Source organism: Elephantulus edwardii, unplaced genomic scaffold, assembly GCF_000299155.1.
Source record: "Elephantulus edwardii isolate Elephantulus edwardi_28Jun2011 unplaced genomic scaffold, EleEdw1.0 scaffold00048, whole genome shotgun sequence".
In the NCBI taxonomy this organism is placed as follows: domain Eukaryota; kingdom Metazoa; phylum Chordata; class Mammalia; order Macroscelidea; family Macroscelididae; genus Elephantulus; species Elephantulus edwardii.
Window position 1 is genome coordinate 1,918,428 of NW_006399798.1, and position 22,847 is coordinate 1,941,274.

At 53.8% G+C, this 22,847-nt stretch overlaps 1 protein-coding gene across 2 annotated transcripts in view; it reads right to left on the reverse strand.

Moving 5' to 3' along the window:
• Window positions 1–22,847, reverse strand: part of RPTOR (regulatory associated protein of MTOR, complex 1) — a 285,559-nt gene that overhangs the window by 185,767 nt on the left and 76,945 nt on the right. For both annotated transcript variants that reach the window (XM_006886162.1, XM_006886161.1), the window contains exon 3: window positions 2,941–3,023. In XM_006886162.1, the coding sequence (XP_006886224.1) occupies window positions 2,941–3,023 (83 nt within the window). The remainder of the gene's footprint in view (window positions 1–2,940; window positions 3,024–22,847) is intronic.

Below are 22,847 nucleotides of genomic sequence, written 5' to 3' on the forward strand. Positions count from 1 at the left end.
TCCTCACCAAACTTTCCAGTTCCCGCTTCAAAGGCAGCCACAATCACAGGGTTGATGTCCAAAAAGAACGGGATTACCATAGACGGACTCCTTTTTAAGGAGGGGGTGATGGTGGTCATGAAGGATGTCCACTTGCAAAGCACACTGAGTGGGCAGACAAGAACATGCGGACCTTGATGTCATGAAGGCCATGCAGAGTCTCAGTCATGAAGCCACGTGAAGGAACAGTTTGTCCGGAGTCACTTCTACAGGCTCCTTCCAATGAGGATATCCAGGCCCCCACCTGCCTCCCACAATAGCGCCCGTCACTAGGCACTGTGGCTCTCCTGAGACCACCTGCCTCCCACGATAATGCCTGTCACCGCACACTGCGGCTGTCCTGAGACCAGCAGGCCACGATCTCAACGTCTGGAAGGTGAACACCTACAAGACTGACCTGAGGGGAGGCTAACAGAGACACATACACACAAAGCACAGGGCCTCCTCGTGCCAACAAGAAAGCGGAAGCTGAGGCTTGGTAAGTGAATTCCGTTTAGAGGTAGATTTGGTGGTGGACGTGGTCAGCCACCTCGGTAAACTTGGAGGAAACCTGTTCTGTGTTGAATAAACATGTAGCCAGAGAAACAGTAACAATAAAATAAATCCTCATCAAGGGACCAATAGAGAAAAGACTGAAGTTATCAACAATTTCATCTTACTCGGATTCTCAATCAGTCCCCAAGAAATCAAAAGATGTGCGACTCTGGGGAACGTGAGGCTGTCAAGGACCTTCCTAAAGTGCTAAAGAGTGAAGATGTCAGTTTAAAGTTCAAGGCACGCCTGACCTAAGCCATGATGTTTTCAATTGCCTGTGCATCTGAAATAGGGCAATGAATAATGACGACACAGGACCACCAATGCTTTCGAACTGCAGTGCTGGCGAGGACTATGGAACATCCCCTGAACTGCCAGAACAACAAAGTAAATCTGTCCTGAACAAAGTGCAGCCAGAATGTTCCTCAGACAGAAGGATGAGAAAACGTAACCTCACAGACGTTGGCCGTGCTGTCAAGAGAGGCCAGTCCTCTGAAAAGGACACCAATCTGGGAAAACGGGGTGGGGGGGTGGTGTCAAATAAAGATCAAACTACCCTCAACAAGATGCTCTGGCACAGGGTCTGTCAGCATGGGCTCAAGCATGGCTGACAGCGTGAAGGTGGGACAGGAAGGAGCGAGGCTCACATGTGCTGCTCACAGGCTTGTTAGGAGCCACCACAGACTCAGTGGCACCTGATGACAAATATGAGACTTTAACTGAAAGCAAACAAAATCCTCTCAACTGGATCAAAGCTCGTCATGACAAAGAGAGGAGAGTAAAGGCATCAGGATGTCATGACATCTGGTTCAGGATCAGCACCGCTGGAAGGAGCAGCCCGGAAGTCACCCTGCATTAGGTAAACCTGACACGGGGATGCTCTTTAAAATGCAAAAGAACAAGGAGAGCACTTTGAGGAGCAAGGTGCACTTGGCCCAAGCCGTGTATTTTCAGTTGCCTCACACCTATGTGGAAGGAAGACCAAAGAAGAATTAACACCAGTGAGTTGTGATGCTGGCAAAGGGCCCGAAGAGTAACTGGTCAGTCCCAGGAAGAACAATGTCAGAATGCTCTTTGGAAGCAAGGACACTGAGTGTTTCATCAGAAGTGGACGGTCCCTGGAGAAAGACCCTGTACTCGGTAAAGTGCTGGCTGTCGCTGTTACAGGTGCCGTCAAACGACTCGTGCGATCCTGGGAACAGCAGATCTCCACCTGCCCTGTCCAGTGCCAGCCGATCACCCGCGATGGACATGGACTGACACTGTGGCTGCAACAATGTTTTGTATGTGGGGTCCCGGTCAACGCTAAGGGACGGAACAAGAACACACACCATCAAAAGATCTCTCCAGTCCTTATCCAGCACCCAAACAGGCACACTGTACTCTCAAGAAAACCACCTAGAGATTACCAGATGTGAGGGAGGCAAAGGCGGAGCCTAAAGGTGCATATCAAAGCAACCACTCAGAACGCACCTTGGAAAGAGTACAAGCACGCCCCGACTTGACAGGCAGGCAGCAGGCACAGAGCTACATCGGGAGACAAGACATGGATGTTTCACACCAGCCCAGCTGGAACACGGGGCAAAGGTGAATCTTCCTTCCTGGCTCTGCTCAAGTCCCTCATCCACACTGAGGCTCAAGCAGGACCACCAGGTTCCATGCACCATTTGCTCCCATCAGACCTGGATTCCAGGACGGAGGCATGAACCTCATCAGAGTCACCCAGCAAGGCCACCGTCCAGCCTGCCCTGGTGTCACATTGCAGCCAGGTGCACAGAGTGCCCCCTAGGGTGGGTGACAGGAGGCCTCCATGAACACCTCAAGTTCTGTTTTCTGTTAAACCCCCAAAGTTAATGAGCAAGGCCACACCCTTAGGCAGCTTACAGATAATTTAAGATTTTAAAGGCAACCTGACACCGTTACAATCCACGCCACTTTTCTTGATAAAAACAGAAAATACATGAGCACATTAATTAGTAAAATGCCTATCTTTGAATCAGAGAGGAAGCACATAACAGGTGCCTCCTTTCGAAGCGGGCACTCCCTTTGCCTTGACTCTAAAAACAGAAGAGATGGAAGGGGCGGCTCCATCCACGGGAGACAAAAAAGTCGCAAAAGAAAACTCATGTCTTGTGCAAAACCAAGACCAAGATTTTGGAGCGATGTGGGGGTCCTTCTCTTTTCTGTTGATTTTGCAGAGAGTAAAACAACTTACAGGCTCCCCAGTCCCTATTGGCTGGGGGGAAGTCAGCAGAGAGTAAAGGGCCTCAGAGTAGGGGGACTCCGACCCTCGGTGACAGGAGGTGAGGGCCTGTGCAAGCGTCCTGTGTCCCTGGAGAAGGAAAGGGGGTGGCCGGTAGCGCTTACCCGGGGCTGCCAGTTTTCATACTGCTTCTGTAAGTTCGCACCAATGGTTTCCAGAGCTTTCTGAGGACCCATTGACAGAGGATCTGAGGAAGCAAGGAAGAAGAGAAAGATTTTACTACACACTTCCTCGCCGCTGACCCGATCTCAGTACTCCCCTCACATAATTCACTCGAGCACCGCTGACCGAAGGCCTCACAGCATGGCCGGAGGCTGATCTGTGTAACTGGATTCACAGGCTGCTAATACATCCCAATGCTGTTAAACACCCAATGGCCGTCCTGCCTGGGAGGACAGGCTTTATTAAAACCACTGAGACAGTAATGTCGCCCTTCTGCCCGTGCTGGCTTGTGTGTCAGTAGCTGCAGCTCAGCTCCATTCTCACTTATAGTCACTGTGATTTGGGGAAGGTTTACTGAGCAAATGTGTTTTAGGTTCGGCAGACTGTCCACGTTTTCTTCCGTGCCACTGACTACAATCCCACCGTGCACGTCTTGGCCCACATCCTACTGTCTTACTCTCTCTTCCGAGGAAAAGGCAGGGAGCTGCGTCTCCATCAGAGACAGTGTGTGCTGAGGCCCACGTCAGAGCAAGAGCTCCCTCCTCGGGTTCCAACCGCAGCTCCCAGGCGGAGGAGCAGGGGAGGTACATGCCAACGAGGTAGAGACAATGAGGCGGCCCAGGTCACGTCATCTTCTCCACAAAAACCTCCACCTTATCAACATACACACGTCCACAGATCACCCGTTACTTCCGGAGCACTGCTTGGACCAGCGGGTCCCACAATGGCCTGGTCTCAGCATGGCGCGCCCCTCATAACTGTGGTCCACACACAGCTTCTGTTCTGCGATTGTTTCCATCAAACTAGACATTAAACTGAGACCATTTTTAAAATATTTTTTTATTCAGTTCTTTAAAATCTCAAAATATGTTAACATAAATTTAACAACAAAATCAGCTTTTCCTTAGTGATGAAAATAGTTCTTTTTTATTATTTTTCCCTGACATATTAATTTCAAATGTTTATTGTTGTTGTCTCTTTTAGTATTTTTAATAATTTTAATGAACGTTTACAGAGAATTTGGATTTCCATTCATTCACTGCTGCACTTCTCTACCTGCCCAGCCCTCTCCCCCCACCGCAGTTCTTTTAGTATTTTTAAAACCCGTTTCCGTCTTGCTGAACGGAAGATGGTCTGACTCTCAGACCTCATGACATGCTGCAGTGGCTGAGGGGCCTCACCAAGACACATAATGAAAATCAATGGGGGAAAAAGAAAAACCCAGGAATTTGAATAGCTTTCTCACATAACCATGGCTATTAGAACTGCCAAGTGAACTCTGGTGGCCTGGATTTATGTGTTGCACTATTAATCAAAGGTCAGCAGTTCAAATGCATCAATTACTCCAACTGAAAAAGAAAGAAAGAAATCCTCATCCTGTAAAGATTCGCAGCCTCAGACGCCTGACGGAGGGGTGCAAGGGATCGACTCGACAACAGGGGTCTGGTTGTTGAGGGTTTTATAACCTGCAGTGAAGGTCGGCAGCAGGAGGCCACCAGCGTCACAGAAGAAAGGCCTGGTGACCTGCTTCCCCAGCGGGGCAAGGGAACGGGGCTCAGTGCTGGCACACACGGGGCACCAGGGCAGACCCACTGCATAGCAACAGATCTTTATCTTTAATAAAACCCGAAACCGCCACAGGGCAGTTTCTCTAAGTCAGGGGTCACTTGCACTGAGCACCTGACCCGATGTGCAGCCTTGTGCTGCTCTGACGTTAAAGCCCGCTAGGCCCACCTGCACCTGGACCATGGGAATCACTCACCTGGAAAACCACTGCGGGGCATGCACTTTCCACAGCCCGTCCTACACCCGCAGCCAGAGACAGAACCCAATCCACACCCCCCGACCCCGTCCTACACCCGCAGCCAGAGACAGACCCCTTCCCCCCCCGCCTCACTGATGAGACAGACCCCAGCCCCACCCCAGCACGGGCGGTACTGTTGCCACGGCCTCACCACACGCTCTGGAACAGTGAGGTGGTGGGATGTGACGGACATGAGATTTCAAGCTAATCTTTTTTTTTTCCTTTTTCATCTCCATTTTTATCACTGGTGTCTGGCTTCAGGTGGCAGAGGCAGTATATACTGGCCAGCTGTGGTCCGTTCCAGTACCTTCTGTGACAGAGCACAGCTCAGCATCCCGGGTGTGTGCAGACCCCGGTTTCACCATGGAAGGTGGGCAGGTGGCAGCCAAGGTTAACAAGGGTGGCAAGCTTCACTGCACACCAGAGTGCAGGGAACTAGAGCTGGGCCAGCTGGGGTTAGGGGGCTCACGTGCCATTTCTTGCAGCCACCAGCGGCCTCAATTCACACACACCCGGAACTTTGCAGCGTCACTGTGGGCACTGCCACCCCACAAGCATCGTTGGATTCTCACAGATTGTTCCAGCCACACAGGCTTCTGAAAGGACCCTGAAGACCCCCCCCAGGCATCCTGAAAGCAGCTATTGGGAGGGAGGGGGTTTAGGGTTAGGGAAGGCCTGTGGGCTCTGATGTGAACCTCCTAACTTTAGCTAACCCTAGCCCCTCCCAGTGCTGGGCCCCAGATCGGGCTTCCTCGGAACCCTCAGTCTTTGACAACATCCCTTCGTCTCTAGTGGCCCCGGCCCCTCCCTCCCAATTGGTGCCTCTCCTCTGCATCTTGTAAACACATCAGCCTCTCTGAGGCCCAACAGTTACAACAAAAGCAGCACCCCCAAGACCCACTCCCCACAAGCTGCGGTCGGGGCCAGGGCCAGCGGCTACTTCAACTCCACCTCCGTCGTCCTAAGCTAGATATTTTGTCTGCTTCCTCTTCGTCCTCATCTTGGGTGCCACCGACTGCCCCTCGGAGCCCAGATGTGACTCCACATGGCTGCTGGCTCTATTCAGGGCTGGCAAGAAGGAATGGACAGGGTCCACTCGAGAACCCCAGGCACTGTGATGGCCAAGCCTTCGGCTGCAGGCAGGAACACTAACAGTTTAAAATCCCCCAGCAGCAGTCTGCGCCCGCCAAGGTGTGAGCCGCTCTGCTCTGTCACGTGGCAGCCTCGAGAGCTGAGACAAACAGCCCCCAGGTGGGCCTTCAGAGAGACAAACAACTGGCTGTGTGCCAGCCTCACACGGTCCTGCGTGAGACTGCGAGGCCGGCCTGGGAGCACACCTCGTCGGTCCTGTACAGTGAGGCAGTGCCGACCAACGGCACCTCCCAACATCCGCATGCAGACCGTTCAGACGATCCACCACGGACTGCACACGCTATCTCAAATCACGCACTCTGAAAGCATGTGTGCATCTTTCACACGGCTACAGGACAGACATCCAAGGAGGAATAGTAAAAGCTCCATCTGCTGTCTTGTGGTGTTAGAAAGTAATCAGAGCCCCGAATGCAAACCCGGCCACCAGGACAGGTGACAGGGACACAAGAGGCAGCAGCTGAGGGGGCTCCCAATGACCAGAACCAGCACAGCCTACACAAGAAAGAACTCAGGTCGAATTACAACCCAAGTGCACATAGAAATCCAAGTGTCCACAATGACACAAAGCAAAGGCTGTGTGATGAGTCATGCGTGAGGCTGAGAAATCCATCTGGAAGGATTCCACATCACTAGGAATTAACATAGACGCTCGGCCCTCCAGGTGAAGCCCAGGTCCCCACCTCAAGGTGCGGCCAGTGCACAGCGAGAGGTCATGCCGATGTGACATGACGTCAGGAGAGAGGCCCTCCCCCTATGACCTCCTCAGAAAGCACCGACCCAGTCTACCCACGAGCAAACTCCTGATACCTCTTCACCTCAGGCATTCCACAAAACCCCACCCAGTACCCCCACCTCGGGCATTCTGCGAAACCCGGGACCAGCCAGCAACTCGACTCCAGTCACTGCTGAGGGGCCGAGGCTGCGAGCTGTGCAGGAGGGGACAGGAGCCACCGGCGTTTCGAAGCACCAGAGAGCTCAGCAGAACAACCCCCACCGGCCCACACCTTGCGAGCTCCCTATCTGACCCGCCGTCTTCAGAATTCTCAGCAGCATGAAGAGCAAAGGTCACGGCAACAGGAACCAGAGGAGACTAATGTCTGGTGTCCCAGAAGGGATCCAGGCATCAGGTAAAAGCAAAGGCAATCAGGATGAAGCGTGGACTTCAGTGAGCAGTGGTCGTCGTTGTTGTGCGCTGTCGAGTTGGAAGCAGCCCACAGATCACCCTGTGGTGGGCTTTCAGAGGCAGTAAATCCCACGGGAGAAGTGCCCATCCTCTGCTCGGACTGCAGCTTGGGGACTCAATCATGTGGCTGTAGGGTTGCAGCTTCTCCCACTCAGCCCGGAGCCCCTGGAGGTGGAGTTTGTAGGGAGATGCCTTACTAACACAAAGGTGGTGCCCGCCTGGCGGTTCAAATCCACCAGCTGCTCCACAGGGAAAGACAGATAATCTCTTCACATGTGATTTACAGCCTCCAAAACCTGCGGGAGGCGAGCTGTGCGTCTGCTCTTATTGGACGGCAGTGAACCGGCAAATGCACCTGAGTGAGGCGCACACTGGGAAATAGGCAGCGGCATGTACAGGATCTCGGGAGCAGGCACGTAGCTCCCCGAGACTAACACGATTGTAAAGGGAAACGTAATTGGAGAAAACCCAACCAAGCCATCTCCCACCATCCTCAGTCAAGAGCCGCTGCTCAGGCCCCCCTACCTGTGCAGCAACAGACACACATAGTGACCACAAGCCTAGGGCCCATGGCCAGTCACCAACGTCACGATGGACGGACAGGACCCAACCTCACACATAGCTAGGCCCACACCGATGCTGCAGAGATACAAAGAGCAGGAGGTGACAAGGTGTGGCCTACCTGCAAGACTGACGTGCAGCCAATGGCCCTCGTGCATCCGGTAAAGCGCCAGCACCGATGGAGAGGGACAGAGCCGGCGGAGGTCAGGGCAATGGCTCCAGAGGTGAGCCGGCGAGGCTGTGTCTGAGAGCAGGCAACTGAAAGAGCCCAGGGGAGTGACAGTGGTGTCGGGAAAGGCTGGAGGTGGGCGGCCTGCGATGCCCACACCTCTGGGGATGGCCTGAGACGCCCACACCTCTGGAGATGGCCTGAGACGCCCACACCTCTGGGGGCGGCCTGAGACGCCCACGCCTCTGGGGGCGGCCTGTGATGGCCAGGCCTCTGGGGATGGCCTGCAATGCCCACACCTCTGGGGGTGGCCTGAGACGCCCACGCCTCTGGGGGTGGCCTGTGATGGCCAGGCCTCTGGGGGTGCCCCAGAGCAGCACTCAGGAGCCAAACGATGTAGTCTGACTCTTGCCCAGCTCACTGGAGCAGGAGTCAGTTCTTGGAAACATCAGACCGGAACTGAGTCACTGGGCCAGGGCACTGCACCTGCAAGCTCTTAGCACAATTGTTCTGGAAGCTGTAAGTACTGTCCCCATTGCCGTGACACATGGAGGGTGCTGATGGGACAGGAGGAAGGCTGGGCAGCCAACGCCAGCACTGGAGGAAGGTCCCTGCACTCTCTACAGGGACTGGAGGACGGGACCCACTCCCGCTCCCAGGCCGGCTTCCACCATGCTCTTCGATGATGCCTGTGAGACGCCGCGTGGGCCTGCCTGCCATGTCCAGACACCCCTGACCTGCCCCAGGAACCGAAACTTCACATTCCCTTCAGGCACAGCTCCACTCTCTCCCCAGAGCGCCTGGCCCGGCCAGCCCATCACGTGTTCCATCAAGAGCCGGCCTCTGCTGCTCACACGCCACCAGAGCCATAAAGGCTGCCAGTTACACGCGCAGGGCTCATTTCTCTCCGCTCCCTCACAAGAGCACATTTAAATGGCATTGCAAGAATTTTGGTACGAGTTCTAAATCTGCACGGACAAGGAGAACAGGAGCTATAAGAACAAATCTTTAGAAGACAGAATGGAAAGGGAGCAGCTGAAGCCAGCTTGGCAAGACACAGGGACATAAATTCCAATGTTTACAGAGGGACAGGTCTCACAGACAAACCGGAGCTGGCAGGCGTAAGAGAGAGAGAGGAACTGTTTACAAGTCTAGACAGGACAGCTAGACGGCCAGGTGCCCTCCCTGATGCCAAGCATCAGATGAAAGCCCTCCCCCGCCCCTTCCTGATAGTCATCTAATTCCTGGAAAAACTAAGTTGAGGACTCCCCCCTCGGGACACAGGCATCGCGGGAGTCAGGGTGTGAGGGAGTCAGGCCTCCCGTGTGAGGCCCGGCTTCTCGCAGAGCAGCCCGCTGCCATGGTGCCTTGGAGGAAGGACACAAGAGTCCACTTTGTACAAGCTGTGTGGCTCCAAGGCAGTGGGCCGGAAAGGACCCAGAGGACAGCAGTGTCAGTGTCATCAGAGTCTCAAAACGAGACAAGTGTGGAGCTGAACGAGAATATTTAAAATATGATGGCAGAAAAATGTTCCAAATTTGCAAGAGCCAGGTCGCAAAGCGCCAGGGTACTTAGAAGCAGGGGAGCAAAATGTCCACTGAAGGAAAACTCAGGCACAATTTCATCTTTAGGAAGGGGCGGAGGACTCAACTCTGCGAGAAGAGTCCAGACTGCTCTTAGCCCTTCGCATCTACAGCCTTTTCTTGGTTTTTCCTTCCTCAGTAAGTGCCACAGTTCCGCAGGCCCGTCTGTCACCCACCGTGCCCCGGAACACCGCGTGCAGAGGCCCTTATGCGGTCACCACAGCAGGTCTTCATTCTGCTGGGATCCTGCTTCTCGTGTCCAAAGGGTCTGCCACTTTGTCACGCACGCAGCGTTAAGTCCACTCTAAGCACAATGTCCTTCCCTGGTGGTCATCACAGATTAGGTGAAAGTCACTGGGCTTAGAGACTCGTGAGCTCAGAGAATCTCAGACAGGCCAGACCAAAAAAGTCCACCTCTAGACAGACGCCCATCAAACCCCACAAGCTGACAACACAGAAGCACGTCCAGAGAAGAATCACCGGCACACTGAGGAAAGGCCACAGGAGAAGTACTCATTTCCCTGAAACACCACAAGCTCCACAGCAGAGCGTGCCATCGAAACGCTCACGTGGGCCAATCCCAACCTGACAAGCAAGACAGAGGGATGCGAAGGCGTCTGAGGAACGCCAGCACCACCAAATGCCCGCTCCTTCTGCAGAGAGCACTGGACCTAGGAGCCACCCACAGCCCAGGGCAGAGGGCGAGGCGTCCACGCAGAGCCCGCGGACTGCTACAGACAAAACCCGGCCAACTATGGGGACACTGCAAACAGGCCAATTAATGCAGCCTAGGAAAAATGAAGCCGTGAACGTGTAATCTCGAGGGGGCTGCTGTGTGAACGTGTGTGTACACGTGTGCGTGTGTACTGACGAGTGGGCACACACACAGACAAGTGCACTGCTGGGGAAAGCAGAGCACAGACACACAACACAGCCTGACTTAACACACCCTCTAAGACTAAAGCACCAGAGCTCCCTCGTGTTACACGACACTCAGATGACGTACTCACGTAACTGGGATTCAAAATGAAGCATCATCATAAAGTTGGATGACAACGTTTTAGAATTGAAAGGGGACTTTGAACACGAGGACATCAGAATCTCCCGAGAACTTGTTGACACACCCTCAGCCCCGGGGGAGGTTCCCCTCTGAGGAGAGCCCCGGCTGAGGGAACCTGGGGAGCGTGGGCTTCTGCCTGGCGTATCTGTTGATTCACCGTAACTCCTTATTACAAATGATGACATTACTCTGGACTGGCTGGACACTGGAAACACAGTAACTAACGCGACCGGAGCCCAGGCCCCGGGAGTGCGGTTCTGCACCCCGCAGCTGAGCGTGTCACACACAATCGTCATCCAAGGCGTCTTGTCCAGCAACGACATCACTGCTGTATGTCTAGTGCCTCAAGGAGCCCTGGTAGGACAGTGCATTGGCATGTCGCACTGCTGACCTCTGGTCAGAGGTTCAAATCTACTCGGGACTCCAAAGTAGAAAGATTAGTAATCTCCTCCACAAAGATATACCACCTCAGAAACCCAAAAGAGGGTGGTCACAAGAAGGAAATGACCCGATGCGATGCTGCAGCAGGTTAGTGGGTCCACGCCCACCACCCATCCATGTGGGGAGGGCTTTGCAGCAGCCCCACTGTGCCTCTGCAGCGTCAGTGACTCGGAAGTGATTCAGGGACCACTGCCACGTACACAAACAAGCCAAGAAAGTAGGGAAACTGGGACCCACTCAATGACTGTGTGCTGGGGGTGGGTACAATGGTCAGAGCAGGTGTAAGCACATTTCATCACTGCCCTGGAGCAAGTCACCGCCCCACGTGGTCAGGGCTCACGGGTATGACTGCTGCTGTCAGGTGCCACCACTGGTTCTGTGTGAACAGGGGCCACACGGCCCAGCCCTGCGCCCCTCTCATAAGCACTGCTCCGTCTGAGCCCACTCGTGCAATCACTGTGGTAGTACCTCTGGTTGAATGTCTTCTTTATCAATAATCCTCCACTTTACCAAGCACACTGTCCTCCAAGAAGGGCCCTTCCTGAGAGCCCAGTGTATGAGGTACGCCTCGTCGCCCACTCTTCTAAGAAGCAGTCTGGCAGTAAGTCTCCACGCAGATTGTTAACTCTTCCCAGCAGGTCATGGTCTACCCAGCACTCTTCTCCCAAACCATCACCCACAGGCATCGATTCCTTACTCTCCCTTCTCTCTTGTGCAGGACTGGAAACCTGCTTGCTTCAGGCCCACCTCAGTCCGCGGAGTGTGGACGGCTTTGCTTTTTAACACTTTTGCAGCTCCTCTGCCCAAAGGAACACACAGCTTGTCCTCCTGACTGCTGCCTCCGAGGATGCTGACTAGGGATCAAGTCAGATGAAACCCTTGACTTCTCTCCCATCTCCATTCGTCAAGATGCTTGTGGTGCGTGTTCCCCAGCGCTGCTGTAACAAAACCCCCACCCCCAGAAACGTGCTCTCCCGCAGCGTGGAAGGTGGGAGAACCCGGGAGGGAGGTGCTCCACTAGGAAAGGCTCCTCCGGGTCCGATCTGGAGCACAGTCCTCGTCTCCTCGCGGCATCTGTAGCCCAGCGTTCCTCAGACGTCTGAGTGTCGTGGGTCAGCCCTGGACCTGGCAGGCTCACCACACTGCACACCAGCTCCATCCTCAACTCGGCTTTCCTGGTGGCACTGTGGCCTCTCAGCTTAGTCCATCAATTTCTTTTCTATCTCAAAGACAGTGAAGCAGGCTACAACCTAACCCTGTAGATTGTATCCTGCCTCATTAGCATAAATGCCACTAATCCCGCCTCATTAACATCCCAAAGGTTAGGATTTACGGAAAATTCATCAAATCACAAAATACTAGGTAATTACCGAATACTGACTCCCTACAAGGCTTAGCTAAACCGACACATCTTCCAGAAGGGACACACTGAAATCTATAACAGTTTACTGTGTGGATTTTCGCTTTCATTACATTGGGTTGTATCTATTCTGCTGGCTGCAGTTTTTAATATTTATCGGCAAATACCTCAAGTCTTCCTTCATTACAAGCCAGGACAATTCTCACCCGTCTATTCCAGGTTTTAAGGCGCTCTGGCGGCAAGGAGCTACACTGCAATCCACAGTCTGAATCCACCAATTGCTCCATGGGGGAAGGATGGGCAATTCCTCCCCCCCCCCCCCCCGTGCAATTAACTGCCTCTGAAAACCTGCTGAGGTCACTATGGGTCAACAGTACAACGCAACAACAATTCAGGTTGTTAATGATTCTTCCTCCAATCCTGTTCCTCCAGTCCTGTTTCCTGTGTTATATCTCTATGCTAGAAAGATTGAGTCAGTCAATGATTTCATCTTTCTTGGTTCCACAATCAATACCCTTGGTACCAGCAGTGAGGAGATCAGAATACCTACTACACAGAGAAGTCTGCAGTCGGGACTTCTACAAATTACTGAGGAGCACTGTTAGTCTCAGGACTAGGGGGAGCCTGACTCTGACCGTGGCCTTTTCAATCGCTTGCTTTGCTGATGAGAGCTAAACAATGAATTAAGACAACAGTAAAAAATTGATGCCATTGAGCTGTGGTGTTGGAGAAGTGTACTGAATATCCCATGGACTGCCAAAAATCAAACAGATATCTTGGAAAAGGTGCAGTCAGAGTACTTCTTGAAGCCAAGGATAGCGAAGCTTCATCTTGCATATTTTGGCATGTTGCAAGGAGAGGCTATTCCTTGGAGAGGGTCATTTTGCTTTGACAAGTGGGAGGGGGGGATGGTGAAGGAGAGGAGGACCTCCAACCAGGTGAAATGACACAGTGACCGCAGCAATGGGCTTGAGTGAGTCAGAGGCGGTGAGGACGGCAGAGGACAGGACAGGTTCGGATCTGTCGTTCAGAGGATCGCTATGGGTCGTTCTCAGCTGCACCTAACAACAGCACGGTGAGAAACAGAGCACTGACTGCCAAACTAACAATCAGATCTGCGCTGAACGAGGTGCAGACAAGGTTGGTGAGACTTCGTCTCCACAGTTGGGGGCATTGTCAGGAGGGGCAGCAGGACATCACACTTGGAAGAGCGATGCCAGCACAGCAGAGACGGGAAGGCAGGGTGTGTCCTGTTGCACACCAGGTCACCGTGAGTCACAGCCAACTTGATGGTACCTGGCAACAAGCACGTGGTGGAGTGGTCCAGACAGGGTGGTGGTCCTCCGTATGGTTAGGACAGGGCTGCAGTGCCCCTACAGAAAGGGGGAGCCTCGAGGGGCTAAAGGTTAGAGGGAGGACGCAACCCCATCTCCGCACTTGTAAAACAGGGAAGGGAGGACAGCCGAAGCGCTGGCTCGCACTCCGCTCTGGCAGGGTCTCCCGGCTGCAGGCGCAGGTGCAGGTGCAGGAGAGCCGGGCACGGCTGCGGGCACGGCTGCAGCCACACTTTGCGGCGTGGATGACACCAGCACCTCCGCAGAGGCCCAGGGCCTCATTAGCACAGGCAGCCTGACAGCAGCACCGCCCTCCGCCTTCTGCTCTCGGATCAAACTACCTGCCCACCCACGTGAGGGCCACGGGCAGCTCCTCACCATCCATCAAGTGTGCTCAAGCCGGTGGGCTGTCACGTCCCATCCACTGGGAATCCCTGTGAGCAATTAGTGTTCAGCTCGCCTCCCAAGAATATGACAGTGAGTAGGAGGGGCAGGTAGGAGAGGGAGAAGGTAGGGAGCCTGAGGACAGAAGTGCATTCCCGGACGGCTGGTTCCCCCAGCGTCACCACCGCTGTGTGGGGTGTGGACAGAGGGGACATTTAAAACAACAGTTGTGCTGCAATAAAACTTCTCCAGGGACCCTTTCATCTCTTCGTGGTTTTAGGGGAGTCTGGAAAAGATCTAACAGAACTTCCGGGGACTGAGTGTGTGAGGACATTAGTGAAGGGAGGGGGTGGGAGGAGGGGTGGGGGGGAACGGCACGCGTCTCAGCCTTTTAGCTTTCCCTACTCTGCTGTTGTCTGCAAACCCCTCTGCCTTCCAAAGTCGGAGGACTTCCCCCAGGCAGAGGCCTGAGGAAGTGCTGGGCCTGGCCAACCGCGTTGCCTCTGAGACGGTCCAGTGACTTCGCTCAAGGTCACAAAGGCTGTCGACCCCTAATGCTGCCACTGGAGCCAAGAGCACATGTCCCCTCCCATCTTGCCCCCCCCCCCGGCATGCCCACCACACGTCCTGACACTTCCAACTGCTCCCTCCCCAACATCACCCCCCTGAGGACCCCTGCTGCTCTCCCCTGAACGGGGCTCCTGCACCTGCTTGTGCACTGGACATGGGGGCCAGTCCACCTCTTCGAGCACTGGCTCCTCCCTTCAGCGCTCATGCTAACTGCTCGGTGGTCTGGATCTACCAGAGGCTCCGTGGGCGACCAGGCCTGGCCATCCACTCCCGGGAAGACCACAGCCTGAGAAGCCCTTTGGGCAGTCTAGCTGCTTTGTAGGGCACAGACCAGAGGCAGCACCAGAAGCGGACCGAGGGGAGAGAGCCCTGACAAAGGGATGAGACTGCGGCTTCTAGGCTGCTGGTTTTAAAAAGTAAGTTTCTGCACTGGGCTCATGGGTCAAGTATCTCAGCTGATCAAAGTCACAAGAGAACGAGGTGGTGGCCTGCGTCCTTAGTGATACAGCCTTGCCCACCCAGGGGGCACCTGTGCTGTCACAGGGGTTACCATGAGTCGGAAGTGAGCCAGTGCAGTGGCCTGTCTGGGAAGTAGATGCATAGACTATAGACGTCCTCCGTCTGCAGGAAGTACTGCAATAAAAAGTGCAAGTTCAAAGCCTCCAAAACTCTCTGCTCCAAGAATCTCTGTTCCTTGAGTTTGGTAGACACTGAATAAATATTTGCTAATTGACTTATTAACTGAGCACTGCCTACTAGATCAAGTGTACATTTCTTTGTGTGCCTTTCAAGAACTTCACCACTAATTAGTTATACAACCTCAAACAACTAATTTTTGATAGAGAAAATGAGGGATGGCAAAGGGGCAACTTTGATGAGAAATGGGTTTTAACGACTCTGTGTTCCATTCCCCATAATGCCACCCACACATATTGTACAATTAGGGGTGAACAGAGGGAGAGGCGTGTCTTCTTCTCAAGCTCAAGGGCAAAGCTGAGTGTGGCCACAGCCCTCACCAGTGGTTGGCCGGGCTCCCCTACACTCTCTGCTGCCACCCCTTCACCCCCCTCATCATGGCACCTGGGTCACTTCTACCCCCTGGAGACGGCTGATCGTGGACTGCAGGGCCTGCTGGCTGTGTTCACGCACAACTCAGAGATTTCCAGAAGGCATTTCTCCTCGGAGGGGACGGGGACAGGGAAGACCATGTAACCAACAGAGAAGCCAGGGCTTCACACTCGGAGCCCCAGGACAGAGCTGCAGGCAGGACATGACAGTGTTTGTCAGGGGAGCACAGGCCTTCCATCGCTGCCCAGGAGGCGAGCGTGCTGCATGCGTGGAACCTTCACCATTATCACCTCCTGTGACACACAGCCGCCGTCAGCCGGGATGGAAAGCGATTCCCGCGGGATTAGATACACTTGCTCCTGCCCAGCATCCAGCCCCTCTCCAGCTGCCGACCGCGGCGCTCCCGCCAACGGGGCGGCGATGCGATGACGGCTGCGGCTTTAACATCAGGCCATAAAACAGGACAGCCTCTCCCCGCTTCTCTGAAAGAGACAGTGTCGTTTACATGAAGTAAACCTGCATCTCGTTTCCTGGAGGAAGCGGGGAGCAGGGGGGAAGCAGCTGAGCGAGGAGGCCCGGCACCCACCCCACAGGCCGTACTCGTGCCCCTCAGCCTTCCTGTCGGGACAATGGCGACAGGGGGCCGGCTCTGTCAGCGAGGGCACAGCCACTGCAGACTGCTACAATCCATCTTCGCTTCTTTATTCTGGCAACAAAGCTGCTTGTCACCACAGGGAAATCTGCAGGGTCCCTTTACAAACACAAACACTCCCTCGGTGCCGCTGGAAGCAGAATCATCGGCAGCACGTGTGTGCATCTGTGTGCGGAGCGCGGTAATGTACGCAGAGACACGCACACGCAGATGGAAGAGCAAGCACCTGCCTGTGTGTAACGCTCCCTCGGCCTCCTCTCCGAGGACAGAGCAGCTGCGGGCCAGTCAGACTGTCTGAGGCTGAAATGGGTCTGCTGACCAGGGAAATCGGCTGCGAAGCAACAAGTGTTGGCGAGGACGAGAAGTGGGAGCCCTCACACACGGTGGCGGGGGACACAGAAGAGGCCACAGCCTGAGAAGAGCCGGCCGCCCCTTGGTCGGCAGTACCCGAGCTGGCATGCTGTTGCCGTAGGTCCCACGGAGCCAGCTCAACTCCAGCGCAGCCGAACAAGAACAAGAGAGTGAGGCCTGCACCACCCTGTGCCGGCTCCCGGTCCACGGTGCAGGCTCTGTGCCACCACATGTCACTGAGTGCTGCTGTCAGGGGTGGTCACATCAACTACACGCCGCGGCCACCACTGACACCACAGGAACCCACGGCCGCCACCGATGCCACAGCCACCACCGATGCTGTGACCACCACTGACACTGCGGCCACCACTGTGTCACAGCTACCACCAACGCCACGCCCTGACGTGCACCAGCCTCAGCACCACCACCTGCTCAAGCCCACTGCTGGCAGTAACCGGTCAATGTGGCTCGACACGGGCCATCTCGACTCTCTTGGACTGACCCTTCACTCTTCCAAGCATGACATCCTCTTCCGACCGAGGACAGCAACTCCTGGCTGTATACCCAAAGAACAAGAGGCAGCGCTCCCCGCCCCTGAGTCTAGGGCGCAGCCTGCACTTTCTTCCAGACAGATCTCTTTGTTCTTTTGGTAGTTCACTGAGCACCTGACACTCCCACCAAGACCACAGTTCCAAAGCATCAATTCTCCTCTCCGACCATTGCCCAACGAGTAGGGCTTCCTCCTTCTCTTGTTGTCTCCTCCACCGGGCCCTCCTGACCACATGCACAAGTTACGTGAGACCAAGTCTCATGCTCGTGCTTTGAGGGGCACAGGAGCCACACTTCTTCCAGGTCCGAACCGTCTCTTGCTGAGGCAGCCCGAGGCGTGTTCAGTATTCCTCACCAAACCACCATTCCACTCCAAAATCTAGAGCCCAGACAGATTAAAGCAACAATCTACACAGAAATGTGTATACTCGTGTTCACAGGAGCATTTGTCACAAAAGCCAAGAGGCAGCAGTAATCCAACATTCCATCAAGACGTGGAGAAATAAAAAAGGTGGGCCATCGACACGGCGAGCATTCTTAAGCCTAAATGGGCACAAAGCGCTGGCACGTGCTGCCTCACGGATAAGCACTGTACTGAACGCAAGTCAGCTCCCAACGACCTCACAATACGACCACCCGTCAAATTCAGACAGCAGGTCAGCGGTTGCCTGGGCCCGTGCGCAGGGCAGCTCGGGTCTGAAATGTAAGAGGTTTGTTGCTAGAGCGATGGGCTGTGTTCTAGGCTTAGCTAGCACTGGCTTGTACACACACGTGCATATACCAAGAGTCACTTTAGCCCACGTGCTCCCTCTGAATGGCTGAGTCGTACAGCATGTGAAGCACCTCTCAGTCAAGCTTGTAATTCCGCACAGAAACAGTGGACTCCCATGCGCAGACTCAAGCCACTGGGGACAGTCACTTGACATAGTGACTATTGCACTCAGAAAACAAAGTCCGAAACTGCTTGCATTGTGCTGTCAGAGACTAGAGACGCCCGGCTCTGATGCGGGGCATTTCAGAGAAGCAGAGAGAGCAGGGCCGACTCAGGAAGAGGGCCTCCGGGAGATGGCCGGGCACTGTGAGGGTGGTGCAGGGCCGTGGAGGTGCTCAGCACGCGCCGTCTCTGACAAGTGAGGTCTCACATAGCCTCATCTCTGTATCCCCACCATCAGCTCCACTCGACACGAGGGAAAGTCCAGATCAAGTGCTCTGTCTCCGGCTGCAGAGGCTTCTGGTTTACGGTGACACGGCATATGTAAGACCCAGCAGGAAGACGCTGTAAATGTCACCAGGAGGCCTTGAGCCCTCTGAGGCCCTCTTCCTCAACAGCAGGTTCGCCTCAGGCAGGGGAAGGTCCGGTCAAGTTCATGTTGAGAGAGGTCAAGGCACACATGCATGGTGTCCACGCTCCACACACGCCCCACACTCTTCTCACGGGGTTTGGCAGCACACCACCTCCAATAGGAACATGCAGAGCCCAGCTCTCAGTTTCTGAATATTCCACTACCAGCAGGAACAGAGGCTCCTCGGGGAAATGGCTGATTCCAGGAATGAAACGGAGAAAGAACAGGACGAGCTTGAGACAAATTGTCAGGCGAGAAAAGAAAGAAGTACTCAATGCATGACACACAACCAGAGCAGGACAAGAGCACAGAGCCAAGTGGAGTGGCCAAGGGGGGACAAGCGAAAACGCGGGTTCCGTCCACTGAACAAAGTGAGCTGTCATGAATTGGGGTGTGGGAGGGTGTGTCCCCAAAATGTGGAAGCTATGGTCCTCCCCAGATTTGATAAACCAAGATAATTCTGTTTACAAGAGAATTCAGGGTGAAATGATCTGTTCCGCACACAGACTGAATAGGTAGGGAGAGGGGCTATCCCTGGTGCACACTCTTGCTGATTTTAAACCATCCGGTGTTCCCTTGCTCCATTCAGACAACAGATTCCTGGTCTCGTTAGAGACGTCATATGAGCACAGTTAAGTGTTCTGGGATTCCCATTCCGCTCAAAGCCAAGGTTTGCTATGACCCACACAGCTGGAGAGGCTCCTCCTTGGAAAGGGACATCCTTGGAGTGGATGGTCAGCAAAGAGGGACAGACTCCCACCAAGGTGGGCTGAGAAGTGACTGCAGCCACGGGCTCGAGCGTGCTGCGATGACAAGGTTGGCGCAGATGGAACAGAGCCCAGCTCTGTGGCGCGCAGGGCCGTACTCCGCCGGACGGCCTCTAACAAGCTGTAGCAGCATACGCTTCTGTCTCTTTAGCTATCCGTCTGCTGGATCTCTGTGATAGCAGTACTAGAGAATTAAGACAGAGACTAAGTTCAAGATAAAGAAACTGGAAGCTTGGCGAGGAATGCACATCCTCCCAAGTCCTGCCCAACCATGAAGGGCAAGGGCAGCCTCACAGTGAAGAATTCCAGCAGGCAACAACCTAGTCACCTGACAGAAGAGTCGCTTCACCAGTAACGGGAGCGACCAAAGTCACAGGTCACCTGCCAACATCAAGATCTCTCCCATAACACACTGCCAAAGAGGCCGGGCTCACACTCAGAACAACCTACAGGAGGCCAGGGAAGACTGGGGACGGCTCCCAGCCAGAACGAGGCAAAGGTCACGCCGGCCGCTAGAAGAATGGCTGCGTTTAAGAAGAGCATGACCAGGAGGAACGGCAAAGCCACAGGGCAGATGGAGGCCACCGTGCAGGCACAAGTGTCCAGGTCTGAGGAGGCAGGAACCCCTGGTTTGTCAGGACCGTGCACGTACGAGTGAGGAAGTGAGGGGGCGTCACGTCACAACTCATGCCCCAGTGACTCAGCCGATGTGGGCTTGAATCACACCTGATTCGGGGGAGCTGTACTTGAAACCTCAGAAAGCTTTTTCACAATAAAAAGCAAGCATGGATTTTCAGGTAACATTGCAAATTTGGAGGGTCAGCTCTGGAGGGTTTTACTTTCCTTATAAAATGCTGTGGGGTACCATCGTCATCATCAGGTCCAATGCTGGAATTAAGGCCAAATCAAAGTTCTTCAATGGACTATGCCTCCCTGCGGCCTCAAAACCCATCTGAATCACTACAAAGTAGCCAACATTCTTAAATCACATTTCTTTTTGAAATAACACACAATTAGAAAAGAAACCCAACTATTCATTTGCTGCCACTTATGGGAGAAGGAAGCAAGGCATTCTCTTTGTTTGCTGGACCTCGCTCGATAGACACAGACCCAGGAGAATGGATGAGAAATTGGACTCTTTCTGTTTGGGGAGGGGAGTCGAGGCCTCTCAGGAATCTAATCAAAAGCACAGAAAGTCGATTCTGTCCTCGGACAAAAACACTCTTGAAGTCCCAGGCGGCTCCAACAGCCCCAGGGAAAGCTCAGCAGTCCGGCTAGAAAGGCTTATTCAGTGAAACCTCCTACCAGGAGAGCGGCTGAAGAGGGTAGAGAAAGACAAACAACTGATCCCATTCCGCTGTGACCAGGGACAGATGGGGGAAGCAGTGTGTGGCGGCTAAGAACAAGCCCATTCCCCCAGCAGAGTCAACAGGAGAGAGCAGGGGGCCAGACAAGAGTCCACGGAAGCCGCCATGGCAACTGCCCACAGGGTCACTGCGTGGGGCGGACGAGGGCAAGGCCAGGGGCGCGGACAGAGATGTTCCCTTAAGATACCATCCAGTGTAGAATGAAGACAACTCCTTTCAACTCAAGTTAGGATTCTTTTATATATGTATTTGTGTTCATTTAAAGTAGGTAAACTCAAACTCAATGCCTTTGAATCCTGCCGGCTCACGGCTGATTCTCCACTGGGTGTCCAAGGCAGCAAACTGCCCGTCTTTCTCCCCAAGAGCTTCATGTGGATGTGAACTATCCGAGAGGCTCGCCTGTGGGCTGGCATTCACCCCCCATGCCCTCTGCCACCAGGGCTGTGTGAGGATGTGAACCATCCCAGAGGCTCACCTGTGGGCTGGCATTCACTCCCCCATGCCCTCTGCCACCAGGGCTGCGTGTGGATTTGAACCATCCACCTGTGGGATGGCACTGACTCCCATTACTCCGCCCCCAGAGCTCCCTTCTGCTTTGCTGAGGGTGTAGTAGGCTGCAGGTCGGGGAGTTGTTCCAAACCCTGACAAAGGTGAGTAACCCACATCATCCCCCAGGTTCTTGACTCGTCAGAGCACAGGGGCCACACAGGACGCACGGGGCAGCGAGCTGCCCAGGAAGCTCTGCAGTGATGCTGAGACAAGTGTTGTTGCTGTTGTCAGGTGCTGCTGACCATCCTATGACTCACAGTAACCCCAAGAGCAACAGCTCTGAGCCCTGCCCTCTCCTGTGCCGTCCTCACCTATGACACCCTGACCCTGCCCTCTCCTGTGCCGTCCTCATCATCTCTGACACACTCCAGGCCACTGTTACAGTCACTCTGTCCATCCATCCCATTGAGGGTCTATCTCTGACTCCAACTTTCCAAGCGTGACATCTCTTTCCAAGGACTGGAACCTCTAAACAAATGCCCAAGGTACGTGAGACAAATTTTCACCATCCTTGTCTCTAACGAGCACCTCGACTGCATCTTCAACACATACTCGTTTATTCTTCCGGCAGTTGTTATGTGCCTATTAGGCGGATCCAATTCATAGCTGACTCTCCAGTGGATTTTCAGTAAACGGCACAGGAGGTGACTGCCCATCCTTCTTCCACAGAGCAGCTGGTGGACTTGAACCACACGCCTTTGGGTTGGCAGTGCTGCTCCTTACCACAAGGCCACCGGAACTCCTTTGGCAATTGTTGCTGTTGCTGCTGCTGTTGTTGTTATTGGTGTACCGCAGAAGTGGAACTGACCCAAAGCTGAGCCTCTTCCGCTGGGTTTTCAGAGGCAGTTAATCGAGGAGGAGGAGATCACCCCCCAAACACACACATTACATATACAGCATACAGCACACTGCCCAAGTGGAACCTGTCAGCCAAGCAAAGTGTAACGATTCTCTACTGACAGGCAACAAAGGGTAGAAAAAAACACAGCCTGACAAAGGCAGAACTCTGAAAAACGTAGGGCTTCCCCAGGCTTCTCTGTTTAGAAATGAGCTTAGACTTAAATGTGAACTCTTTTACTGAGCATCCTCTAACAGAAAATACAGAAGAAGGACTCTATGACCTCAGGTTAGGCAAAGTTTTCCTAAGTAAGATTTAAAGAAAAAAAAAAAACAAAAAAAAAAATCTCGTAAAAACATAAAAGAAAAAGCTTTGACAAAATAGACTTCCTAAAAATTTAAAAATTCGACTCTTGAAAAACACAGTTAAAAGAATGAAAACCATAAGCCAGGGAGTGGGAGAATATATTTGCCAAACACATATTTGAAAAGGGGATTGTTTCCAAACACTGCATCCTCAGAGCTCAGTAACAAGCAGCAGCAGCGCATGTTCTTTAAAAGCGGGTCTGGGATCTGAACAGACGCTTGGACAAACGGGAGCTCAGCGGCGCCACGTGCCCGCCAGTCATTGCTGCCGCTGCGCGCCTCCCGACTCAGCACCCCTGAGCACAGAGCAGCACAGGCCGTGACGGTCACTGAGGCAGACTGTCTACGTCCCCCAGGAAAGCAGCTGCTGGTTCAAATCACCACCTTTCAGTTAGCAAT